The sequence below is a fragment of the Schistocerca nitens genome, chromosome 1 (assembly GCF_023898315.1).
Source record: "Schistocerca nitens isolate TAMUIC-IGC-003100 chromosome 1, iqSchNite1.1, whole genome shotgun sequence".
NCBI lineage: Eukaryota > Metazoa > Arthropoda > Insecta > Orthoptera > Acrididae > Schistocerca > Schistocerca nitens.
Window position 1 is genome coordinate 418,249,877 of NC_064614.1, and position 23,929 is coordinate 418,273,805.

The 23,929-nt window shown below is 37.7% G+C and overlaps 2 protein-coding genes across 6 annotated transcripts in view; one reads left to right on the forward strand and one right to left on the reverse strand.

Annotated features, from left to right (window-relative positions):
- Window positions 1-3,896, forward strand: part of LOC126250043 (uncharacterized) — a 140,058-nt gene extending 136,162 nt beyond the window's left edge. For all 3 annotated transcript variants that reach the window (XM_049951525.1, XM_049951526.1, XM_049951527.1), the window contains 2 exons: window positions 456-641; window positions 3,570-3,896. In XM_049951525.1, the coding sequence (XP_049807482.1) occupies window positions 456-641; window positions 3,570-3,751 (368 nt within the window). In that variant the 3' untranslated portion in view covers window positions 3,752-3,896. The remainder of the gene's footprint in view (window positions 1-455; window positions 642-3,569) is intronic.
- Window positions 3,897-21,031: 17,135 nt separating this feature from the next.
- The window catches only part of LOC126250080 (mRNA export factor Gle1), a 109,002-nt gene continuing 106,104 nt past the window's right edge, over window positions 21,032-23,929 (reverse strand). For all 3 annotated transcript variants that reach the window (XM_049951528.1, XM_049951532.1, XM_049951529.1), the window contains exon 12: window positions 21,032-23,329. In XM_049951528.1, coding sequence (XP_049807485.1) covers window positions 23,219-23,329 — 111 coding nt within the window. In that variant the 3' untranslated portion in view covers window positions 21,032-23,218. The remainder of the gene's footprint in view (window positions 23,330-23,929) is intronic.

The window sequence follows — 23,929 nt, forward strand, 5'->3', positions numbered from 1 at the left end:
ACTCACCATGATGGTACTCTATGATAAAGGGGCTGCTTTTTTATGATTAGTTAACAGTGTTGCTAAAAGATATCATGGAAACAGATGGCTGCAGCATTGGAAAGTGGTTCGCAAAACAGGTTTGTTAGGTACAAATTATTTGAACACTTGATCTTCATACAAAAAGGGAAATTATGAAAACTGGTGTAATACATTGTATTTATAAGAAAGGAAGTACCATATTTGGAGTCAACATGACAATAAGAGAGGTAATGTACTATGACAGCAAGATCGTTGACACTGGGAATATTGATGTTCAGTGATAAGCAGAGACCCACTTAGTAAAGGGACAGGAGTTGTGAAAGATACTGGATGAAGTAGCTGGTGTCATTAATGTGAGGAGGTGTACAATAATAGAATGAAGATGATGCTAGATGAGGATGAGCTAAACAAAGTTTTTTTTTCCTTTTTTACAGAATCTGGATCTCATCTCCAATCCATTCAGATGGTGTTGACTAAACAAGCAGAGGCAGCAGCTGTTGATTCAAATACACTTGCTTACAATAAAAGATACTTGCAGGATCAGGGAAAGGATGTGCTTGTATTGGACAGCATAGGGCCATTACCACCATATCCCATTGTCGTCAACTCGCGTATGGACGGTGAGTTATTTGTCTAACTAGTAGAAGACTTTCATCAAATCAATACAATCTGTCCATCAGACTTTGTGTGACTTTCTCCTGTGCAAATTATGTCTTCAAAGAATGTGTGCACAACATGCAGATCATTTTGAGGAAAATTAGATTACAATTATAAACTGTGTGGGAATGGAATGACACAGTAACTGGCAACGAATTTCATAGTTGAAGTATGTGGGACAGTATGATTCTTGTGGGCAAAAGCTCTAAATTGCACGCTGATTCACCATGAAATTCTGGCAGCATATGGACCAAATGGACGATGCATCCATCCATAGTTAATCAGTACCAACAATCTGACCAATGTCGTCCACACAGGGGCGATGCTGACCGAGATGTGAGGTCACTGACATCGACAACAGACAATGATACCCAGATAACTTGAGGAGCTGATTCACAGCTGTTGTAGATTTTCTGATGATGAGGGCTTTCCTACAATGGTTCTCAACTGGCTCTGTGACCAAAGAGCAGATTTCTATCATCGAGGAATTGAACAAGTTTGAGTGTTCCAATCGTTGTTTACAAAGGCATGGTGGATTATGTTGAAAAATAGTGTCATCTATTTGTGTCATTTGGAAGCATGGTCCAGCATTCAGTAAAAGTTACTTGGCTTTCCATAACAATGTGCAACTTACTTTCCAAAGTCCCCTCGTAGAAACACTGATTACAGTTGCGTGAATTCTTAGTTAGGAAACAAAAGTGTATTTGAGGATAAGCTCACCATGGTGGTGCAGAGACAGCCAGGTGTGTGTGTGTGTGTGTGTGTGTGTGTGTGTGTGCACTTACACTGGAGAATGAGTGATATGTAAAAAGCTAGTTACGTCTTTGTGCTGTCACTTGTCTGTGTGCTACACGTCAGTTGGCTGTATGTGAGTGGTTGCTTTTTCCAATTTTTATTTATGTGACAATGAATTATTACCTTGATCACTATATGTTGAGCAGGAGCAATGAAATAAATCAAAAGAAATGGGAAATCAAATGGCAACAGGAGTTTACGTCATTAGAAAGAGAAGGTTGATTCATGAAATAGTGTTTTACAGCAACCTCTGATCAGAGATATGATGTGTGTTGTAATGGATTTGCTAACAAGAGATACAGATAAAGAGATATAGAATTGGTCTACATTTTTATTACCTCATTTTCACTTTTCAATTGTTGTATTATGAAACATGTTGATTCTACAGAGCAGTTGCAAAATGTATTTTAAAAGACCAAGTAAAATTATTCTAAGAAAATTATAGGCAGAGAAAATGAAAGAAAGATTAACAATAAATTTTGGAAGGACTGTTTTAAAAGATGTGAAGTAAGAAAGTGGCAGAAGGGGCAGTAAATAAGTCAGAGATTAAGAATGGCAATGAGAAACGTAAGTGTAGTGAAGACAGACTGTCCACAATCAACATTCAAAGGAAATGAATTGTGAAAGTGAAATGGAAGAAAAAATTGGACAAAAATACACACACACACACACACACACACACACACACACACACACACACACTGCAGGCAGTGTGGGAAAAAAGAGAGAAATACAAAGCTGAACAGAGAGGCAGACAGAATCATTCTTCTCCCACACACTAATCAACGTCAAAACCATTCCATCACAAGGAATTTCTTCTTTATTTTTCCTATTCTACTTCTCTCCCCTATTCCTTACAGCACCTATTTATTTATCCATTCTCCATACCTAGCTAAACACATACACCTCCACATTTACATCCAAAGTGCTTCCAGCCTCCTTTTGTCTGTTCTTCTCAAGGTCTTTGTTTCAGCTGCATAGAGTGCCACACTCCAGACAAAACACTAAGCCAAGTTTTTCCTGAGCTCTTTATCTAGCTTTTCAAACAATAAGTTTCTCTTTTTATTGAAAGCTTCATTAGATAAATAAGAAAGAAAGAGGCAAGAACAACAGAGATTAGACTAGGTTGAGGCCAACTGCTTGGTGAAAAGTAAACACATCTTCTGTTGTACTTGGAAGAAGATTCTAGTTGCTTAAATCATGAAGTGGGTGGGAAAAATGATATCTCCATCTATATTTCTGAGTGTATATTGCAATTGGATATTAAATTTTATGGGTACAAACTGTTCTTATGCATTTAGTCTTTGATAGATTTGTATTATTCATGCAAAAATGTTGAACAGATTCCTCATGAGCTAGTTTGTAAGGGGTGATCCAAAAGTAAACAGAAGTATTCAACTGCAAATCCCATATCACACCGAACATTAACAAAATTTCATAAGCTTCAAAATGGTGTCCAGTTTTTAAAGTTATTGACTTCACAGTTATTGTTTTACCTATTCTGTATCTTGAAAATATTTAAGTTTTATGTCTTTCTGTCAGGAAGAAGACACAGGGCAGCAAACCCAGTGGGCAGAGTAGGCATGAAATAATTGTCCTTTTGTTTTAGCCAAAAATTCTCTCACACTCAATGCTGTTTGGTACAAAGCGTTGACCTTGTAAAGAAGCCACACTTGATTACCACAATGCAGGCTATTTCATTAGTATAGAAAGGAGTCAAAATACATGGGCGAGCCACATATTTAACAATTTTTCAGAGCATATTGACTACCTTGTGGATAATTTAGTGGCGTTAAAGGTGCAACTTAAGAGATTTCTGCTGGGCAGCTACTACTCAACTGATCAGCAAATCCACAGAAACTCTTAAAATTAATGTATTATGTTATATTATAATTAATGCATTTCATTATATTGCATCTAAATATGTACGTGCTTGACTTCTTTCCAAATTAGAGAGACCCCTCTCCATAAGATCCATAGAATATTATTTATTTAATGTAATGTTCGCAGGTTTACAATATAGAAATTCAACCCACATAAATTGCTCAAAATAGAAGCAGCAAACAAGTACTGATAAAATTGCCTTCCTTTTACAGGTGAACTTAAGGAAACAATTGTTAGAGCACTGAAAAGTTTTGACAAGAGTGAAATATGGCAAACAAAATTTGCTCAATATGGTATACAGAAATTTGTGACAAACCATGTGGATTCATATGACAAGCTTCGAACTGTAACAGAGTACATAAGAGATCTAAATCATGCCATACGTTATTACTGATATCAAGTTTTCATTATCTTGCTGGCTTGTTTGGCAAAGGACGAAATGAGCCAATGTCCTACTTAAAGTGTTTATATGTCTTGTAATGACTTATATATTATTTTATTTATGGATGTTACAATAATAAACAACATAGTTTTATTAATATTTGTAACATTATTATTTTATATTTCCTGATACTTAACAGTATTGCAAATATTTTCTTTTTAAAAGTAAAGTTTCAATAATAAATCTTCATCACCCCTCATTTTCATGACAGGTGGATATTTCTCCCAATCTTTCGAAATCTACTCCTCTTCCCATCCTGAAGAACTAACTAACAGTTCCAAATGCAATGAATAGTCTTTTTTACTATTAAATGTCTCTACTGGCAGTATGGGACCCAACCTTCGTAAGGTAAGTACTTTTCAGTCATTCTATCCCCTCTCAGTTTTACAAATAATAAATCTTCCTGCACCCTTGTCTGTATCCACAAAATTCCCACCACAACCTAAGTGTTGACCTATATGATAGAGGAAGATTATCACCTACCTATCGAGGGTTTCAGAAAACAGATTAACTGATAAAGTTTTAATATTAAATTGCTAAATGAGATAGAAAGTTTACTCATTAAGAGCTTAATTCAAGAAGACCATGACTTATGAGCGGCATTTTCTAAAATTTTCTCCTTTTTAATGTCACTAATCTGAATAAGAAAAATTATTTTCCCCACTTTACTTACAAGGGTAGCGTCTGAAATGCAGGTCACTGATTTTGATCAAGTTTTGCGAGGACATTCTACATTGAAAATGAAGACGTGTTTCTTCTTTTTGCCAGAAAGTTGATGATGGAAAATTGTATTTTCAGTGTTATACATTGAAAGATCATCTAAAAAATATTTTTATTAATATAGTATGGGGTCCAAAGTTAATGCTGTTTGAATTGTTGATGTTTTTGCATTTTCATGGTGTAGCCTGAGAGTTTAGGGGTCTAGCAGAGTGAGGTTAGTGGTCGAGGCAGTCTGCTGTCCAGTTAATCCGTAAATGTTGTTCACAAATTCGGGGTGTCCAGATCGAGAGCTCCTTGGCAAGTGAACATGACTTGATCAAATTGTTTCATATCACTGTCAATTTATGTGTGTGTGTGTGTGTGTGTGTGTGTGTGTGTGTGTGTGTGTGTGTGTGAACTATCAAAATGGTGGAGCATCAACAACCTTCGACAAGTATTCCAGTGGAATGTAAAGTTCAAAATGTTGAAAATGTTGCTGGTGTTGGTAAAAACATGAGCGAAGAAAGCAAACAAGAACTCACTGATGCCAAACAAATTTTCTCGTATTTGTTTTGTGACAATGACTTTGTGTCAGTTGTGAGTACATTCATTTCTGAAAGATTCCATTTAATCGGCAGTGAATTGTATCGATGCTTTTGATTGAGAAATGTATAAGTCAAAGAGATTGTTTATGAAAAGAAACCGACACTCTTCCAGATTTTGACAAAGTTACCAATATCACTGACGATTCAAGTGCGTCAATGTCATCACATGTGAAATCAGGGTGAGAAAATGAAGATTCAGGGTAGGAACCAGAATCAAAGAGATGTAAGGCGTGGGAGCAGATACCATTGGATGTCAAAATAACTGCACTTACGCTGGCAAAATGAAATCCAAACCAAGGGACCAGCTTCCAGGTTGATGAGAAAGGACTTATTGAAGAGATGGGAAATAGTCTCCCAAACACAAGGATCCATAGTTGATAAATTAAATGTGATTGATAAATGGATGATCAAAAGATTTGTTGAAACCAGGGAATGTGGAGAACATGTAACAATAACTACTACTACTATTACTCTTCAGCAATGGGCAACAACAAGTATGGAGTATAAATCAGAGGACAGTAATTTTCAGTTAACAGCATCATCATCACAGGCGAAGAGATTCAAAATGAGACAGAATATGCCACTGTCACGTCACAAAATACATTTCCAAGAAAGAAGTGACATTGACTGAAAAAGCACTCGAAGCTGTTGAGCTCTTTCAGTGGCAGACAAAAGCCTGGATTGCAACCTATGACCAAGATTTCGTCATTAACACCAACCAAACAGGATGTAAATATAGTGTCAATATAAAATGTACTTGTTTGATGCATCGAGGCAAGAAGAAAATGTTTGTGGCAGCTGGTACCGTGAATAAAATGAGACACTCATACATTGCGCAGTATTCTATTACAGCATCTGGAAAACTGCTGCCAACAGTGTTCTTATGTTGGCAAGAACGCAATGGAAAGTCTGGTCCACAGGTCCCACAAGAATTTGATGCTCTCCAGATGGAATTGGAAACATTTTTGTCACATGCTCAAAATTGGGGAAGTTGACTCCCAACTGTATCAATGATATTTGGATCACATTGTGAGATCTCATGTGCTGCAACATAAATTTTTCCTTACACTTGATTCATGTAGCTGCCAAACTGACATAATGCACTGTGATAGGCCTTTCATAGATGATTATGCTCACCACTTGCACCATGAAAGTGATTTCACTGAAATGTAACTCTCTTCATCAACCACATGATGTTTATTTTTCAGACAGGTAAAGAATTTCATCACACATCTTCAAAATCATGCAACTCTGCAGCAGTGGAGAGAATTTCTTATAGGGTGAATGCTATCAAAATTCATTCATTGGTCCACACCTGTTTTTCAAGATAAGCTTTTATACACTCAGTACACATCCAAATTGATATCTAATAGTGGAAAATCCAGGGCGGAATAATGACATTATTATGAAAAAGAGAGATTGCTACTCACCATCACCATGTAGAGGAAATGTTGAGTTGCAGACAGGCACAACAAAAAGACTGCTAAACACATGCGCTTTTGGCTGAAATGTCTTTTCCTAAAGGACACCCCCCCCCCCCCAACGAACGCACACACATATATTCATGCAACCACAACTCACACACACATGACCACAGTCTCTGGCCACTGAAGCTGGACTGTGAGCAATTACATGTGATGGGAGCAGCAATCTGGGCAGTGGGGGTGGGGAGGTGGTTATGGAGGAGGCTAAGGCAGGGAGGGGAAGAGATAGCAGGGTAGGAGTGGGGGACAGTGAAATGTTGCCTGTGAGATAATGCAGGAATGTGGTGAGGACAGCATAGGGTAGCTAGGAGCTGTTAGGGGCTTAGACGGGCAATTGGGAGGGGGGGGGGGGGCTCGGGGGCAGAAAAGAAGTAGAGGAGGGATAGCAAGACTGTGGGTACATTAGTGGAATAGAAAGCTGTGTAGTGCTGGAATGGGGGAGGGGAAGGGGATGGTGGGTGAAGGACAGGGTCTAATGAAGGTTGAGGCCGTTGTGTTGGGCAGTCTGCTTGGAAACTGTGTGGTGCAGCTCTCTCTTGGTTACAGTTTGTCGGTGACCATTCATGGGGTCAGACAGCACAGTATAGAAGGCAGCACAGTGGTTGCAGCTTAGTTTGTGCAGCACATGACTGCTTTCACAGGCAGCTCGGCCTTTAATGGGTTATTTGACACCTTTGACCAGACTGCAGTAGATGGTGTTAGGGGGATGAATGGGAAGGCCTTCCATCTACGTCTATTACAGGGATATGAGCCATGAGGCAAGGGATTGGAAGCAGGACTGACATAGGGATGGAGGAAGATATTGTGTAGGTGGGTGGCAAAATACCACAGTGGGAGGGGTGGGAAGGGTAGTCAGTAGAACAGTCCTCGTTTCAGAGCACAACAAGACATGGCTGAAAGCGTGATGGAAAATGTGCTTCAGTTGCTCCAGATGTGAATGGTACTGAGCCACGAGGGGAATTCTCTTTTGTGGCTGGACAGTGAGACTGGGAAGTGATGAGTTGCTTGAGAAATAAGGCATGGGAGATCTGTTTCTGCACGAGGTTGGACGGTATTTTCAATCTGTGGAGGCCTCAGTGAGACCTATGGAATATTTTGAGGGAATGCTCATCACTGTCTGTAACAGGCAGAAGACATGTTTTGTTGGTGCTGCACATTTTAGCAATTTTGACCAAGATAAACTCGTGCTGCAGTGTTCTTCTTTTGCACGCCAGTGTAGAATTGTGTAAGGAATCAGCTATGTGAAAGATCCGTGCCATACGTGCATTCATTTACATATATGAAAGCCATCATTGGAATTTCCCCTTGTGTGAAATTGCATGTACAAGATTTGTGTGCTGATCTGAAGTTCTAGATTAGCATATTTTACTGTTGATGTCACTTCCATAATCTTTCATCGATTGTATCAATACCCATTTGTGTTGTGATATATTGTGAAATTTCAAACATTTGCGAGTGCCGTAATAAATTCTTATTGTTATTGTCAATTGTATGCTTAAACTTAATTGTGCTCTTTTAAAATTTTTGAGAACAGTAGGCCTATCATTGCGACTCTTCAAGCTTTCCCGATGGATATGTTGTAAATAGTCTGCAATGTTGTAAATAGTCAAGCCGATAATCTCATCAACAGGGTGTGGGATTTCAACTGAGCTCAGTGTGGAACCCTGCATTGGCTGCTATTAAATCATGATGCAAAAATCAAGATTCATCAATAACAGACCTGTCATAACATTGGTCTACTATGGTTGTTGGTGAGTAACATCTGGCCTCACTGTTTGCAAACGCAGCGTACAGTGCACGTGCAAGAGAACTGCTCTGTGATTTTCGGCACAGGGAGTTTGAATATGGCACCATCCATCTACAAATTATTGCGCATGCACAATTTACATGCCTGCAAATTCTCTGCGTGCATGTTCTAGAAAATGCGGCATCAACATGTGGATACCGTCAGTTGTACCTACCCACCAACAAGGTTGAACCACCTGAAGATGTCGGACAGTTGCTCTGAGGAAATATTGTGTAATTTGCACAACATGATCCGACAGTAAGCCAATGAAAACTATCTACAAGGCCTATCATTGTTCGAAATAATCATTCTCTAACTTCATAGTGAATTACTTGAGAAGTAGGTTACTTTTGAGAATCCTTGGACAGTTATAAAATTCAGTGATATGAGTGATTTGGATATGTAACCCATTTCAAAGCAAATCAGTGTTTGTGGCTCACAGTTACTGGCACAAAATACATCACCACTGAATTTCACTGTATATCAACACTAATAAAAGTGCATTTTTGAGAATTTTCGGAAGCTGCCCTTGTCTTTTGCATAATCTATGGTTAATTTGCAGTAATTCGGCACTTGTGATTTAGTTAGTTTGGCAGGTATTCTAACAAACATATTTGTTACATCCAGTTTTCCCCTAAAGAGTAGTAGCCCTATATATTATATACCTTTATCATAAATTAGCTCTGTTTGTTGAATTTGCTAACAATGATAATAAACCTCAAAATGTTTTAGAAAACAAGCCATTTTCACCACAGGTTTTTGTGTTGCCTTAATAGAAATCTTGTATTGTGTATCTGTTTCAATTTTATAGGAAATTAGCAGCTTTTTAGCTCAATGGATTAAAAGACAACTAGTGGGCTAAATTTAAAGTTATTTGTTCACTTTCCTATAATACATTGCACCAACCAAAATGTAGCCCCACTGTGAAGCTGTTCTTCAACACTAGATGAGTTGGTTAACATTCATAAGCAGCTGTAAATTGCACAGACAACTGTCAAATGATTGGCAGTTGCTGTGAATCAATTTGTCGAAAGAGCTCCTGAGAGTCATGTACCTGCAATGCTGATATCAGAGGTACCTTAAGTACTATCCTCTCCCGTGGATCCCGTCTCCATTGCAGAAAGTACAGGATGCATCATTACTTATCCATTTGACTGTGAGTGGCATGTCAATGGTAGATCTAGGTGTCCTGTACAGGGTGCACAGGAACTATGGAGGACTCAGGGTGTTGTAATGATCCCCCTAACCAACAAATTTGAGGTACTGTCTTTCACTGAAATTGAAATTGAGCCAGTGGGACTCACTTCACCTGTTTTGGGGAAACCTCTTCTGTCTGGTGTCAAGAGGAGGCAAATGCAAAAGAGTAAGGGTCTATTAATTGTCGGCAGTTCAACTGCATGGCAAATGATGGTACCCCTTGGGAAGTGGCAGCAAAGGACACAAGGTGCACTCAGTTTGTGTGCCAGGGGGCCTCATTCAACATGTTGAAGAAACTATTCTGGCAGACATTGAGGGAACAGGGTGCAACCAGCTGCACATTCTGGCGCATGTTGGAACAAATGATGCCTGTGGTCTGGGCTCAGAGATCATACTTGGGTCACTCCAGCAACTGGCAGAGAAGGTTGAGAAGACCAACCTTGTGCATGGAGTCTCTGTGACAAGATAGGCTGTGACTTCCTGGACATGCACCATAGGGTTGAGAACTGTAGGGTCTCCCTAAATCAGTCAGGTGTGCACTACATATCAGAGGGTGCTACTCAGGTAATTGACCCTGTGTGCAGTGCACACAAGGGTGTTTTAGATTAGGTGACTCTCCATGCAATCCAGATAATGATAGCTGTAGGAAATACAGAAGTATCAGTGCAAGATTGAAAAAGAAAAATACCTCCACAGGTGAGAGTATTAGAATCCTAATGGTTAATTGCCAAAGCCTTTGTAACAAAGTGCCAGAATTTGAAGTGCTCCTGAGAAGCAGAGAAGCTCACATAATACTAATTACAGTAAGTTGGATGAAATCTTGAATCAATAGCAGTGAGATTTTAGAGGAAAATTTGAGTATATATCGAAAGGATAGGCATATTGGAAATGCAGGTGGTGTATTCATTGCAGTAGACAAGAACCTCTAATATGTTGCGATAGAAATTGAAGCTGCATGTGAGACTGGGCAAGACTCAGTATCAGGGATGGGCATAAAATGGTAATTGGATGCTTCTGTTGCCTCCAAGACTCATTTCATAATGTAACCAAAAACTTTAGAGAAAACCTCAGCTCACTCGTACCTAAGTTCCCGAATCATACTGTAATCATCTTCGGAGACTTTATCGCCAAACAGTTCACTGGGAAAATTACAGATTTGTTAGTGGTGGGCATAAGACTTCTTGTGAAACATTTCTAAATGCCTTCTCTAAAAACTCCCTAGGACAAATAGACCTGACCTCTTTGAGATTATCTGCATCAAAACTGGTATCAGTGACCATGAAGTGGTTGTGGCAACAATGATTACCAAAGTACAAAGGACAACTAACAAAGCAGAAAGATGTATACACTATGTGATCAAACTATCCAGACACCTGATTGAAAATGACGTACAAGTTCGTGGCACCCTCCATCGGTAATGCTGGAGTTCAGTACAGTGCTGACCCATCCTCAGCCTTAGTGACAGCTTCCACTCTCGCAGGCATATGTTCAGTTAGGTGCTGGAAGGTTTCTTGGGGACTGGCAGAGCATACTTCACAGAGTGCTGCACTAAGGAGAGGTATCGATGTCAGCTGGTGAGGCCTGGCACGAAGTCGGCCATCCAAAACATCCCAAAGGTGTCCTATTAGATTCAGGTAAGGACGCTGTGCAGGCCAGCCCATTTTGGATGTTATTGTCGTGTAACCACTCTGCCACAGGCCATGCATTATGAACAGGTGCTCAATCATGTTGAAAGATGCAGTTGCCATTCCTGAATTGCTCTGCAACAATGGGAAGCAATAAGGTGCTCAAAACATCAGTATAGGCCTGTGCTGTGATTGTGCCATGCGAAACAACAAGGGGTGCAAGTCCCCTCCATGAAAAACATGACCACACCATAACACCACCGCCTCCGAATTCTACTGTTGGCAATACACACACTGGAAGATGACTTTCATCAGGCATTCCCCATACCCACACCCTGCCATCGGATCGCCACATTGTGTACCGTGATTTGTCACTCCACACAACATTTTTCCACTGTTCAGTCGTCCAATGTTTACAGTCCTTACATCCAAGACATTGTCTGGCATTTACCAGCATGATGTGTGGCTTATGAGCAGCCGCTTGACCGTAAAATCCACATTTTCTCACCTCTCGCCTAACTATCATAGTACTTGCAGTGGGTCCTGATACAGTTTGGAATTCCTGTGTGATGGTCTGGATAGATGTCTGCCTATTACACATTACAATCCTACTCAACTGTCGGCGGTCTCTGTCAGTCGCTTTTGTACTGTAGGTGTCCCTTCACATTTCCACTTCACTATCACATCGGAAACAGTGGACCTAGGGATGTTTAAGTGTGTGGAAATCTTGCATGCACATATATGACACAAGTGACACCCAATCACCTGACCACGTTCGAAGTCCGTGAGTTCCGCAGATGCCCCATTCCGCTCTCTCACGATGTCTAAAGACTACTGAGGTCACTGATATGGAGTACCTGGCAGTATGTGGCAGCAAAATGCACCTAATATGGAAAACATAGGTTTTTGGGGGTGTCCGAATACTTCTGATCACATAGTGCATATGTACCCAGTAGAACATTTCATAATGGGAGGGCCCTCCATGGTATACACAGTAAAGAAACTTCTGTAGACATAGAGATTACTGCATAATAGATGTAAAACAAAGTGTAGGGCTACAGATAGAGAGATGCCGAATGAAACTTGTTTGGTTGTCAAGAGAGCAATGCATGATGCCTTCAGTGACTAAAGTAGCTGAATATTGCCAAATGATATTTCACAAAAACCAAAGAAATTCTGGTTGTTTGTAAAGGCTGTTAGGGGCACCAAAGTTAGTGTCCAGTGCCTAGTGAATGAGACAGGAACTGAAATTGAGGGTAGCACAGCAAAAGCTGAAATGCTTAACTCCATTTTCAAATGTTCCTTTACAAATGGAAAGCCTGGAGAATTGCCCCAATTTAACCCTTGTACCACTGAAATTGGTGTTAGTGTCAGGGGTGTTGAGAAACAGCCGATTCTTTAAAACTGATCAAAGCTCTAGGGTCTTATGGAATCCCTAACAGATTCTCTACTGAATTCACAGCTGAGTTATCCCCTCTTCTAATTATAATCTATCATAGATCCCTTGAACAAAAAGTCATGCCCAGTTGTTGGAAAAGAAGCAGAGGTCACACCCGATTACAAAAAACGTACTAGAAGAGATCCACAACTACCGACTAATACCCTAGACATCGATATGTTGTAGAATCTTAGAACATATTCTGAGCTCAAACATAATGAGGAATCTTGAACAGAATCACCTCCTCAGTTCTAACCAGCATGGATTCCTAAAACATTGATCATGTGATACCCTACTCACATATTTCTTACATGACATACTCAAGGCTTTGGATCAAGGCAGTCAAATAGATGCAGTATTTCTTGGTTTCTGAAAAGCCTTTGGCTCAGTACAAAACCTACGCTTATTGTAAAAAAATATAATCATACGGCGTATCAAGTGAAATTTGTGACTGGATTGAAAACTTCTTGGCATGGAGAAAGAAGCAAATTATCTTGGATGGAGAGTCACCATTAGATGTAGAAGTAACTCCAGGTGTGTCCCATGGAAGTGTATTGGGACCCTTGCTGCTCACATTTTACATCAATGACCTAGCAGACAATATTAATAGTAACCTCAGACTTTTTGCAGATGCAGTTGTCTGTGATGAAGTACTGTCTGAAAGAAGCTGCATTAATACTCAGTGAGAGCTTGATACAATTTCAAATTGGTGCAAAGATTGGCCACTTGCTTTAAGTGTTCGGAAATGTAAAATTGTGCACATCACAAAGTGCAGAAACCTAAGACTATGAGTCACTACTGGAATCGGCCAGCCCATGTAAATACCTGGGTGTTATACTCTATAGGAATATGAAATGAAATGATCACATAGGCTCAGTTGTGGGTAAAGCAGGTGGTATGTTTTGGTTTATTGGTAAAATACTGGGGTAATGCAATCAGTGTACAAAGCAGATACCTTTCAAATCACTCATGTGATGGGTTCTTGAATATTGCTCAAATTTGTGGGACCCTCACCAAATAAGACTAACAGGGAATACTGAACATATACAGAGAAAGGCAGCATGAATGGTCAGAGATTGGTTTGATCTGTGGGAGAGTGTCACAAAGGTACTGAAGAAAGTGAACTGGAAGACCCTCGAAGACAGACATAAACTATCCCGAGAAAGTCTATTAAAAAAGTTTCAAGAACCAGCTTTAAATGACTACTCTAGGAATATATTACAACCCTCTACATATCTCTCATGTAGGATCCACAAGGATAAGATAAGAAAAATTAATGCAGGTAAAGAAGCATTCAAAGACTCATTCTTCCCACACTCCATATGCAAATAGAACAGGAAGAAACCCTAATAACTGGTACAATGGAATGTACCCTCTGCCATGCATTTCATGGTGGTTTTCAGAGTATGGATGTAGATGCAACAGTGATCGGTGGCTAGACAGTGTGGAAGGGACTTCCTGGTATGGAATGGGTGGCAGCTGGCAGAGTGTAGGTGTTGGTGGTTAGTACATTTACAAACTAATGCTAAGCACTGTGCTGCATTTTACGTGGGCATGGCAACTAACAAGCTGTCTGTCCGCATGAATGGCCATTGACTAACTGTGGTCAAGAGACAGGTGGACCACCCAGTTGCTGAAGTGATAACTCTTCTTGCAATATATCCTATGTTCCTGTAACCCACTGGCATGAGGCTTTTTTTATTCCCTATCCTTCACCCAGCAGCACCTTCCTCGTTCCAAATCCAGCACTACACAGCCTTCTAGTCCACCAATGCACCAATTTCCCCTCCTCTGCTTCTCTCCTTTCCCAAGCCCCCTCCTCCTACTGTCTAACCACCTGACTGCTCCTAGCTGCCCCACCACATCCCTGTATGCTCCCAGAGGCAGTACTTTATCATCCCCCATCCCTACCCTGCTATCCCTCCCCACCCCACCACAGCCTCCTTACCGCCACCACCCAGATTGCTTCCCCCATCATGCACAGTTGCTCACTGTCCAGCCTCTGAGGCTGGAGACTGGTCATGTGTGTGTGTGTGAGTTGTGCGTGCATGAATGTGTTGATATCTGATAGAACTGTATTTAGCAATGTGAATCATTTATGTTTCCCATGAGCAATGTACCAGAAAGTATGTCACTGTGGCAAGATTTTATCCTGTGTTGCACATTTACAAGAAATATTTATGTTTTGCCTGTGTCTGTGATAAGTTTCACTCTACTTGTGGCCAGAACACTCACAAATAGACAATCAGTTAGAAGTATGCAATAATATACTTCAGGTGTATTTTTGTACTACGTATCACCATGAAAATAACTGTAAATACATTACATACACTTATTTGATTATTAATCATACCTCCAGAAGTCATACTTCAAAAAACAGGCAAAGAAAAGTATTGCAATTATCAAAATATTATCTCGCTTTGCTAGGCGCATAGAATCATGGGTGGCCAAGCTATAGCTTGAAAATACAAAAACATTAATAAGTTGAACATTATTAACTTTGGACCCCATATTATATTAATAAAAATATTTGTTTTTAAATGACCTTATGATGTGTAACATTGAAAATGTGATTTTCTGTCATCAACTTTGACATCAGTTTTTAAAAAAGAAAAAAAAACAGCTAGGGAGTGTCTAGCAAAAAGACCAAAAAATGTTTGTTTATTTTCAATATAGAATGCCCTTGCAAAACTTGATCAAAAGCAATGACCCACATGTCACACCTTCCCTTGCTAGTACTACTACACAAGATCAGAATTAAAATCATAGTTACGTTGACTTAAGTAATTATTGTGACACTGTGAAAACTAGTTGGCAATCAGTTAAATCTACTACAAAATTAATTTGTAATTTTAAGATTTCAAAAGTTAAATACTAAATTCCATGACTTGAAAGTGAGGATTCTTCTTGATCAGACCTGTTTTTCATTTTGTATATTTTTGATCCTGCAAGTGTGCAGTATATTGACTTTTTTTATTTTTACTGTAGGAGCAGTTTTTTTTTTTTTTTTTTTTTTTTGAGAAGAAAAACTATTTATTACACTTATTGTACAGTTGATCATACATGCATTTGCCCCTTGGTTCACATAATTTTAATATAACTTTTCATTAACTAATTTATGTTCACGTAAGTGCAAATATTCCCCCACTCAATGCAAGGATAAGTGTCTTCACGTAAGATAACAAACTGATCACACCCATTATTGGTTTCCAAACACGCACTTTATCTCGGTAACCCTGTGCTGCACAGTTACCAATGACAACTCTTTCTTTCTTACTCCTGCAGTAACTGAGCTCTTTCACAAGCTCTTGCAGCTCATTTTCATCTTAAAACTAAATGTTAAGAACAATTTATTTCTTGAAAATAATTTATTAAGAGTAAAATATATTGCTTTGTAGGCCCAGAAGGCAATCACCTGTTCTAATGTCTTCTTGTGTACCAAGTTCACTTCCATATAATCACCACCACCACCACCACCACCTCCACCACTACTGTTACTATACTCTGTTCAAAATTACTTTAAAATAATACACCAACAGGAGCACATGGAGGTGCACAGCAAAATTGCCATATCCCACATGGAACACAACCTGGAAGGTATCTTACCTGTGGTTTCTTGATTGCCTTTGGTAGCAAGTCACCAGATGTCCATAGCCTTGCTGTAATTTGGTTATTTGATGAGTTCTTAAATAAAGTATGCAACACAGTGTTTAGTTAATTTGATGGGCTTTCACACTTATTATCACTCATAGCAACATGATGTCATCCAGAACATGAAGCATAAGCAGTCACTTCCAATAAACTATGAAACATTTGGAAAGTGACAAAATTTTTACAGGACACTTTCACAAGCAATTTCTGATAGATGAATATTACGAAGTTGGTTATGATCGTAGAGTCATTGAAAACCATTGATTTTCTGATAACTGGTAGGGTGACTCCTGTACATAAGAAGACAAAAAGAATGGACATGCAAAATTACAGACAAACATCAGTTTGCTGCAGAATCCTTGAAAATATTCTCAGTTCGAATATAGTAATTTTCTTGAGACCAAGAAGCTTATGTCCACAAATCAGCACGGCTTTAGAAAGCATTGCTCATGCAAAACTGAGCTTGCCCTTACTCACATTATATAAAGCCAACTACGGATGAAGGGAAACATGCAGATTCCATATTTCTAGATTTCCAGAAAGCATTTGACATGGTGCTCCATTGTAGACTGTTAATCATGGTACAAGCATATGGAATAGGTTCCCAGATATGTAAGTGGCTCGAAGAAGTCTTAAGTAATAGAATCCAGTATGTTGACCTCAAAGGTGAATGTTCGTCAGAGACAAGGGTATCAGCAGGAGTGCCTCAGGGAAGTGTGATAGGACCACTGTTGTCCCCTATAAGACTGCAGAATGATTCTACTGCCGCCAACATTCATTTCACCTAAGAACCGTGAAGATAAGATCAGATGAGATTAGGTCTCAATCAAAGGCATATAGACAGTCATTTCTGCCCCACTCTATTTGCAAGCTGAACAGGAATGGGAATGATTTGTAGTGATACGGGGTACTCTTCGCCACACACTGTATGGTGGCTTGCAGAGTATGTATGTAGCTATAGATAGTAGTACGTAGATGCTCATGTTGTTGACATGGAAAAATTAATAAAATGACCAAGTCAGGCTTTAACATTGAGTGGTTGAGAGCTAGACACAGACACTTTACAGTCTGGTGTTATTGTGACAGTTTCCAAGGAGAGACTCCCAGTGAAGTGGAAACTATGTGTTGTTAAAGAGAGGAATGACACTGAGTTGTTGCTCAGCTGAATTATACTAAAATTGGTTTTAACACTTCAGCTGACTGGCAGTGCTGCTGACTGGATGCTAGCTTAATGGGGACTGAGGATTCATTGTCTGGATGAGGTACATAACAACAGGTGTATGAATATTTTGTTACGTTTAAAATAATGCAAGACACAGATTTAACAGTAATGTCAATCTATTTAGCCCATTAATCTTGCTTAACTCTACATTAAATGATAAGAGAAATATTGAAGTTCAAGGTGCTGTTTGACTGATACATTGTATACCTACATGGCAGATTACTTATTTTCACGTAAAATTTCGAGGTTCATAATTTCTTTAATTTACATGATTTCTTAATCTGTGGATTATTTTGGTAACCAAAATTCAAAAAATTATGGGAACAAAATTGTAACGTTAAATCCAGGAAATAAACAAGCTTAAGGGTTCAAGTGATGAAAGTATTTTTTGGTGTGTCTGAACTTGAAATTATAAATAATTTCTAAATTACTGAATTTTCTGACAAACTAGACTGATTATCAGAGAGAGTCAGTTTAGGGCTATCTACTCAGTTAGGTCTTTTTCTGTATAAACTGTTATCAGCTCACACAATTATCCTGATCACATGACCTGGGAATAATTCAATCACTGATTTATCGTAAAAAAAAAAAGTTTTGGGGAAAACCAACTATACCGGTACCATTAGAATCAGCAGATTGCACAGTGTAAGGTTGATAATAAGATTTGCATAAAATACTGCATGAATAACAATTTGGCAATTTTGTGCACACATGTTATGTGCACTGCATGTATAACTGGGATCAGGCTAAAGACAAGAAAGAAAATCAGTTATTTCAAGGCATAGTAGTTTAGCAAGTGGAGTAAATCCACTTTGCTATGTTTCAACCCCTAATCCTACATTTCATTTAGCTCACAAACTATTCAGCATGTAAAGATGCAACTGGAATCAATGTATCCTGGGAGAACTGTACTATATTTTCATTTTAGTTGTATTTACAGCAACAAATCCTTAAGATGATATATTGAATATTTGTGAAAACATATTTTCTTATGATGTTACCGAATGCAGGAAACTTCTGCACTGTTGAAACTTCAATTAAAATAACATACTTTTATCTCCTCCCAACTGAAATTGTGTCAGAGGTCATTAACACAAAATAATTTTAGTTAAATCTAACTCATAACACACTGCTCACACATCACGAGCTAAGTGGTCACACATTTGGTTTAATTATGAGGATCTATGCAATCCACACCTGTGAATGATATCCTTGTTGACACAGTAGAACCACCAAAAAGTACAAGGAGAAAAGAAATGTGAATAGATTCATACTGAGACAAAACCCACAGACAAGATACCCCTTAATCAACAGATAATAAAGTATTCATCAGACTTTAACAACTTCTGTGGAAATGGAAGCAAGCCACAGATTATGAATTTGTTACATGGTGGACCTTGTATGAAAATAAAACACAGCAATATAAAATATATTCCTTTTTAAGAAAAATCATATGACAAGCCTCTTCACATTTGAAGGCTGCAAACAATGTTTTGCTCAATATAATCTACCTGGGTTTGACACAGATCTATACAGATAGATCAAAACCTGTTGACAGCGCTATACTCTCCACCCAAGCAGGCAACAACCTAGTATACAGAAGCTATCACAAGTAGGAAAGCAGTAATATATGGAAGATCTTACTCACGGAGCAGTATGGTGATAGTAATTGATTCCTGAAGTTCACCAAAGAGTTTCAAACAACCAAAAATTGAATAAAAAAGTGTCACCTATAGTTATAGACATTATTAACAAAGTCACTATGAAATATGAATAGGAAATTAAGAATAGTGATGATTTTTGTTTTCAGATACCAGGGTGCAATAGTGTCTTTCATCTTTCATAAATGACATAGTGGACAGCTTAAACAAATGAGAAATGGACTTAAGCATAATATTAAATGATAGACTTCCTTACCAGAAAATAATGTTATTCAATGAAAAAGAAAAAGCAAGATACTATAGTATAGTATAGGATCTCACAAGGACTGCATTATGGCTGGCTGCAAAAAAAAAAAAAAAAAAAAAAGCATACACTTAAATTATGGGAATTTCCTACCAACCTGTTCTGAACAGGATTGGAGAAATTTTCATTGGGTGATGTATGCAATAAAGATGATGTGAATCACCTAAAGTGTGTCCAAAAAGTCCATACATCTGTAGATCAAAATATGATGATGTGTATTGGAGCACCTGCATATAAAAGCTATGTACCCAGAGGATCTGTTCGAGCGTTACCATGCCTTACAGAGAGATATATCTCCATGTCCTCGTCAAGGTCTATGGGAACATCTCGGAAGTTGTGCTTCAAAAGACAACATTTTTGTGCATGTCTTCATTAGTCTTTTACTGATGTTGAGCGACATGGGACTTTAATATTATCCATATTGAGTTGCCTGGAATGATATGGATCAAGCTTCACAATGGCTATTTCAGTATTGGTGGAAACACTTGTGCATAATGGGGATTTCCTTTAGACCAGAAAACAATATTTCCCCCTGTGTGGGCTGTGATATATCACAAATTCATCAGGAAATTATTTTCTTAAACAAGACATGACATTGGAAAGTGATAGAAAGCACAGTAGGCTGTAACTCACTGCTCCATATCATTTTAAAATAATTCATTCATAAACAATGGTCTACCTTTTTTTCATTGTCAGATCTTTTTTAATGTGGAACTGTATTTTTAACTATGGCACTTCAGTTCAGCTGCTCAATTTGAAAATAGATTTCACAGGAGAGATTCAGTTGAGCAACAGAGGCACATTTTCTCTAGTGTTTTCTTACATCCACTATCTTTGACACAGCCTGGAAATCTCTAAATGCATCCACTATCTCTGTCATTATTTGCCCTGTCTATGGATTTTTATGCACCCACACACATGACACTACTCACGCCTCAACAATATAACTGTGTCTGCTCACATCAGCCATCACTTCACAACTTAATACGACACTGATAAAAATGCCTGTGCTCAGCCTGAAACTAGGATACCAATAAGACAACTATTTATTTCTCCAATCACACAAAGTCAAGAGGGGTACAGTGACCTCTCTGATACCCTGCACTATTTTCATTCACCAAAGAAAAGGAGAACAAAAACATTTTATATGAGCATTGGTTAAGGCAACTGGTCCTCTTCCAGAATCGGCTACACTCTTGATGACAATCCAAAAGAGATGACTTCTATTAAATGTTAGGTTCAATCTCTTTACTATATGTGATCCATCTATCTAGAGATACTGTGTACATGATGTGTAAGTATTTCGTATCATACAATTACTCTATGCATAGTTTTCTACTGTTGTCATGTTTCAATCATTTAATTATATCTTAATTTTTGTGTAAATCAATATTAACAAAATTCATAATAGAATGGTACTTATATAGATGTGCTGCATGGCTATAGGCCAATTGGGAGTCACATACTATGGAAGTAATGAACAGTTGTTAAAACATCAGATTTAATAAGGATGATAAATTATTCATCATCAAATGCTTTATTAGAACTGTACAAATCATCTACCTCAATATTATTTACATTTAAAACCAATATTTATAATGCACACAGGCTGTACAAACAGTTACACAAATACAGTAAACATTTCTTAGGGCATTTCATCAACTGAAATAACATCATAACAAACCTCAGAAGTATCTAAGGTGAAATACAACAAATTGCTGTGTGTACTCTAGATAAAAGGTGACATTTCAATACTTAAGTAAATTAAATATTCTACACTACGTACTCTTCATTTCACAGCAGTATTTTTTTATTTAATTGACACAGATGATAATATAAACTGCTAATAATATAAAGATGTACAATAAATTTCAGTCTTGTGTACATTGTTTGACATCTCGTTATCAACAAAACTGAAGAGCAACCCAATTCTTTCTTGTATGAGAACTTTAAATACGAATCAACAGAACTGTATTGCTTTTAGCTATCATTCACCCTCTCACCACAGAGAATAGTCTCAGGAACAATGTAATCAGTGTGCAATTGACTCTCTATTAGTTTCTACAGCAGAATTCACCATTAACGCTGTAGTACTGTACACATTGCACTACAAATGTATAGCTCACAAATCACAATTAACTCAAATATGTGTTACAACAACATTTGTACGTATTTGATAATGTAATCAAAAATGTGAGGATATAATAGCATGCTACAGTATGTGTTAAATCCCAAATAGGAAAATTCTGCCTATAAGAGCTGATAATTAATATTCAAATGAGAATTTCAATTAATAATTTAAAAACACATCAATGTTGTCACTCCAAAGTTGAGCTATATGACTTAGTACGTTTCATTGGACGTACCTTAACGCACATAACTTCTGCATAACAAGCTGCAGAAGAAACTCAATGAAGCAGCACACAGTCAAAAACTGTAAAATTTTGACTGCCTTTTATTTTTTTGTATTTTTGTGATTGCTGTTTATTTCTTTTTATGAAAGGATCCATTTTTAAGTGCTCACCTAGCAGATACAGCCACCTTCAACAGCACAGTTTTTAAAGTCAAATACAATAAATAATTCTATTGAAAGTTTTTCTGGCAGGAAATAGAACTGATGCTCTAGCACAAGCTCTAAATTCTGATTTTTCAGGAATTCTGTGGCAGAAGGAGAGAACACAATCACAGCAAAAAAAGGTAACCACATCATAAACATAAAAAACAATGTGATTTTTCAGTATCTCCAGATGTAGATAATGTGGAATTAATTTGGGACTGTAAAACCAGATCTTTGTGTTCAATGTTAATATTTTTCAAAACAAAATACACTTTCAATAGTGTTATACGACCATAAATAATTAAATTAATTTCTCAAGAAAATAATACCTACATAGAGAAATACTAATAAAAGAAAATTCTGAAATCCCACGTGGCTTAACACTGCACGATTACACTGTTAAAATTAATAAGCTCCTGTTTCATACAGCAGAATGACAGGAGTGTCGAATCCAATATTTCTGTGCAGCCTGCAGAAAATTACTAGGATTACTAGGCAAGTTCAAAGTGCAATATCAGATTTTGTTTGATTCAGCATAAGTATATTACTTGATGATAGAAGGCTTGTGGCTTAAATTAAATGCAATAAACAACATTTGTGAAGTGATTCAACAGTTAATTTCTGAGATTAAATAGTAAAAAAATCCCTTGCATCTCACATACACAATCCACACTCTGAAAGTACATTAATTTCATTACATATTGTACAATAACACAAAATAAATGGCAAAAGTCAACTAACAATTAAAAAGAAAGTCACACTGATACACAGAATTAAACATCAAAATAGCACGTACCTTTCAAGTTAAATGTTTATCAACAGTACAAAATCACATGTGGTCAACAAATACTCCGGGAAAATATTTGTAAATGTTCAACATACAAGAAAGAAAATGTTCATTTACATAATACATCAGATTATACCATGACTGATGAAACAAGTTCAAAGTAATACTACTGATTGTGTTTACATCCATTCCAATTGCCAGTCTGTAGCACAGGTTTAAGTAAAATTCAGAATTACAAAAGAAATGTGCCTGTGGAGTACACAGTAAAAATGATCATGCTCCACATGCTTTCACTCAATCACCAGTCTCATCATGACCAAACTATGAAATTTATAATTATGAGATCGCAAAAAGTGGAAACACTCATGAAAAAAGTATGTATAATTGTCTTCTGGATATAAATCTACCAAAAGTTTTGTGGCAGCTGGCCCACAGGAGGTGGAATGCGGTTTTCTTTGAGGATTTTCTGCAAGAATGACTCCAAACGGGCTACAGGTCCTCCAGAACTTGACAACTAAAAACAGAACACAAGAAAGCTTTTTAAGTTCTTGCAGCTTCAATGTGAAGTCCAAGTTCTACAAATTATTGCAACTAATAATGTGCACTCGAGACTTCGGTATTACAATACGTGTTTTTTTTCTTAATGTGGCAACCATCTGTAAAAGGACATTTACTAATCAATACAAAACCAAGGTTCTGTTAATATTCTTTTTAAGGTTAGCTTACAGTTCTACAATTGTCAGAACAAGATAATGACAGCCATATAATTGCTCATAGACAAATCTGCTTGTACACAATAATATTTTGATGAATACTCTACCAAACCATGTCAGGCAATAACAATGGTTAATAAAGCACACAAGAAAAGCCTGAAAGATTAATAATACAATAATTTAACCATGTGCCTGTATTTAATAAAATTGAGCAATGAATTGTAAGAAAACCTAATATGATTTCCCAAACTGATATTCTAATTCTTTTGAGTGCATTTCAAATGCCTGTGATTAACAGCTACAGATTTTGATAAAATAAAAGTTTCTACATTCTACAAGCCCACGAAACCTGTAGTACACATCTTGTAACACTAATTACACAACCAAGCAAACTTTTATTT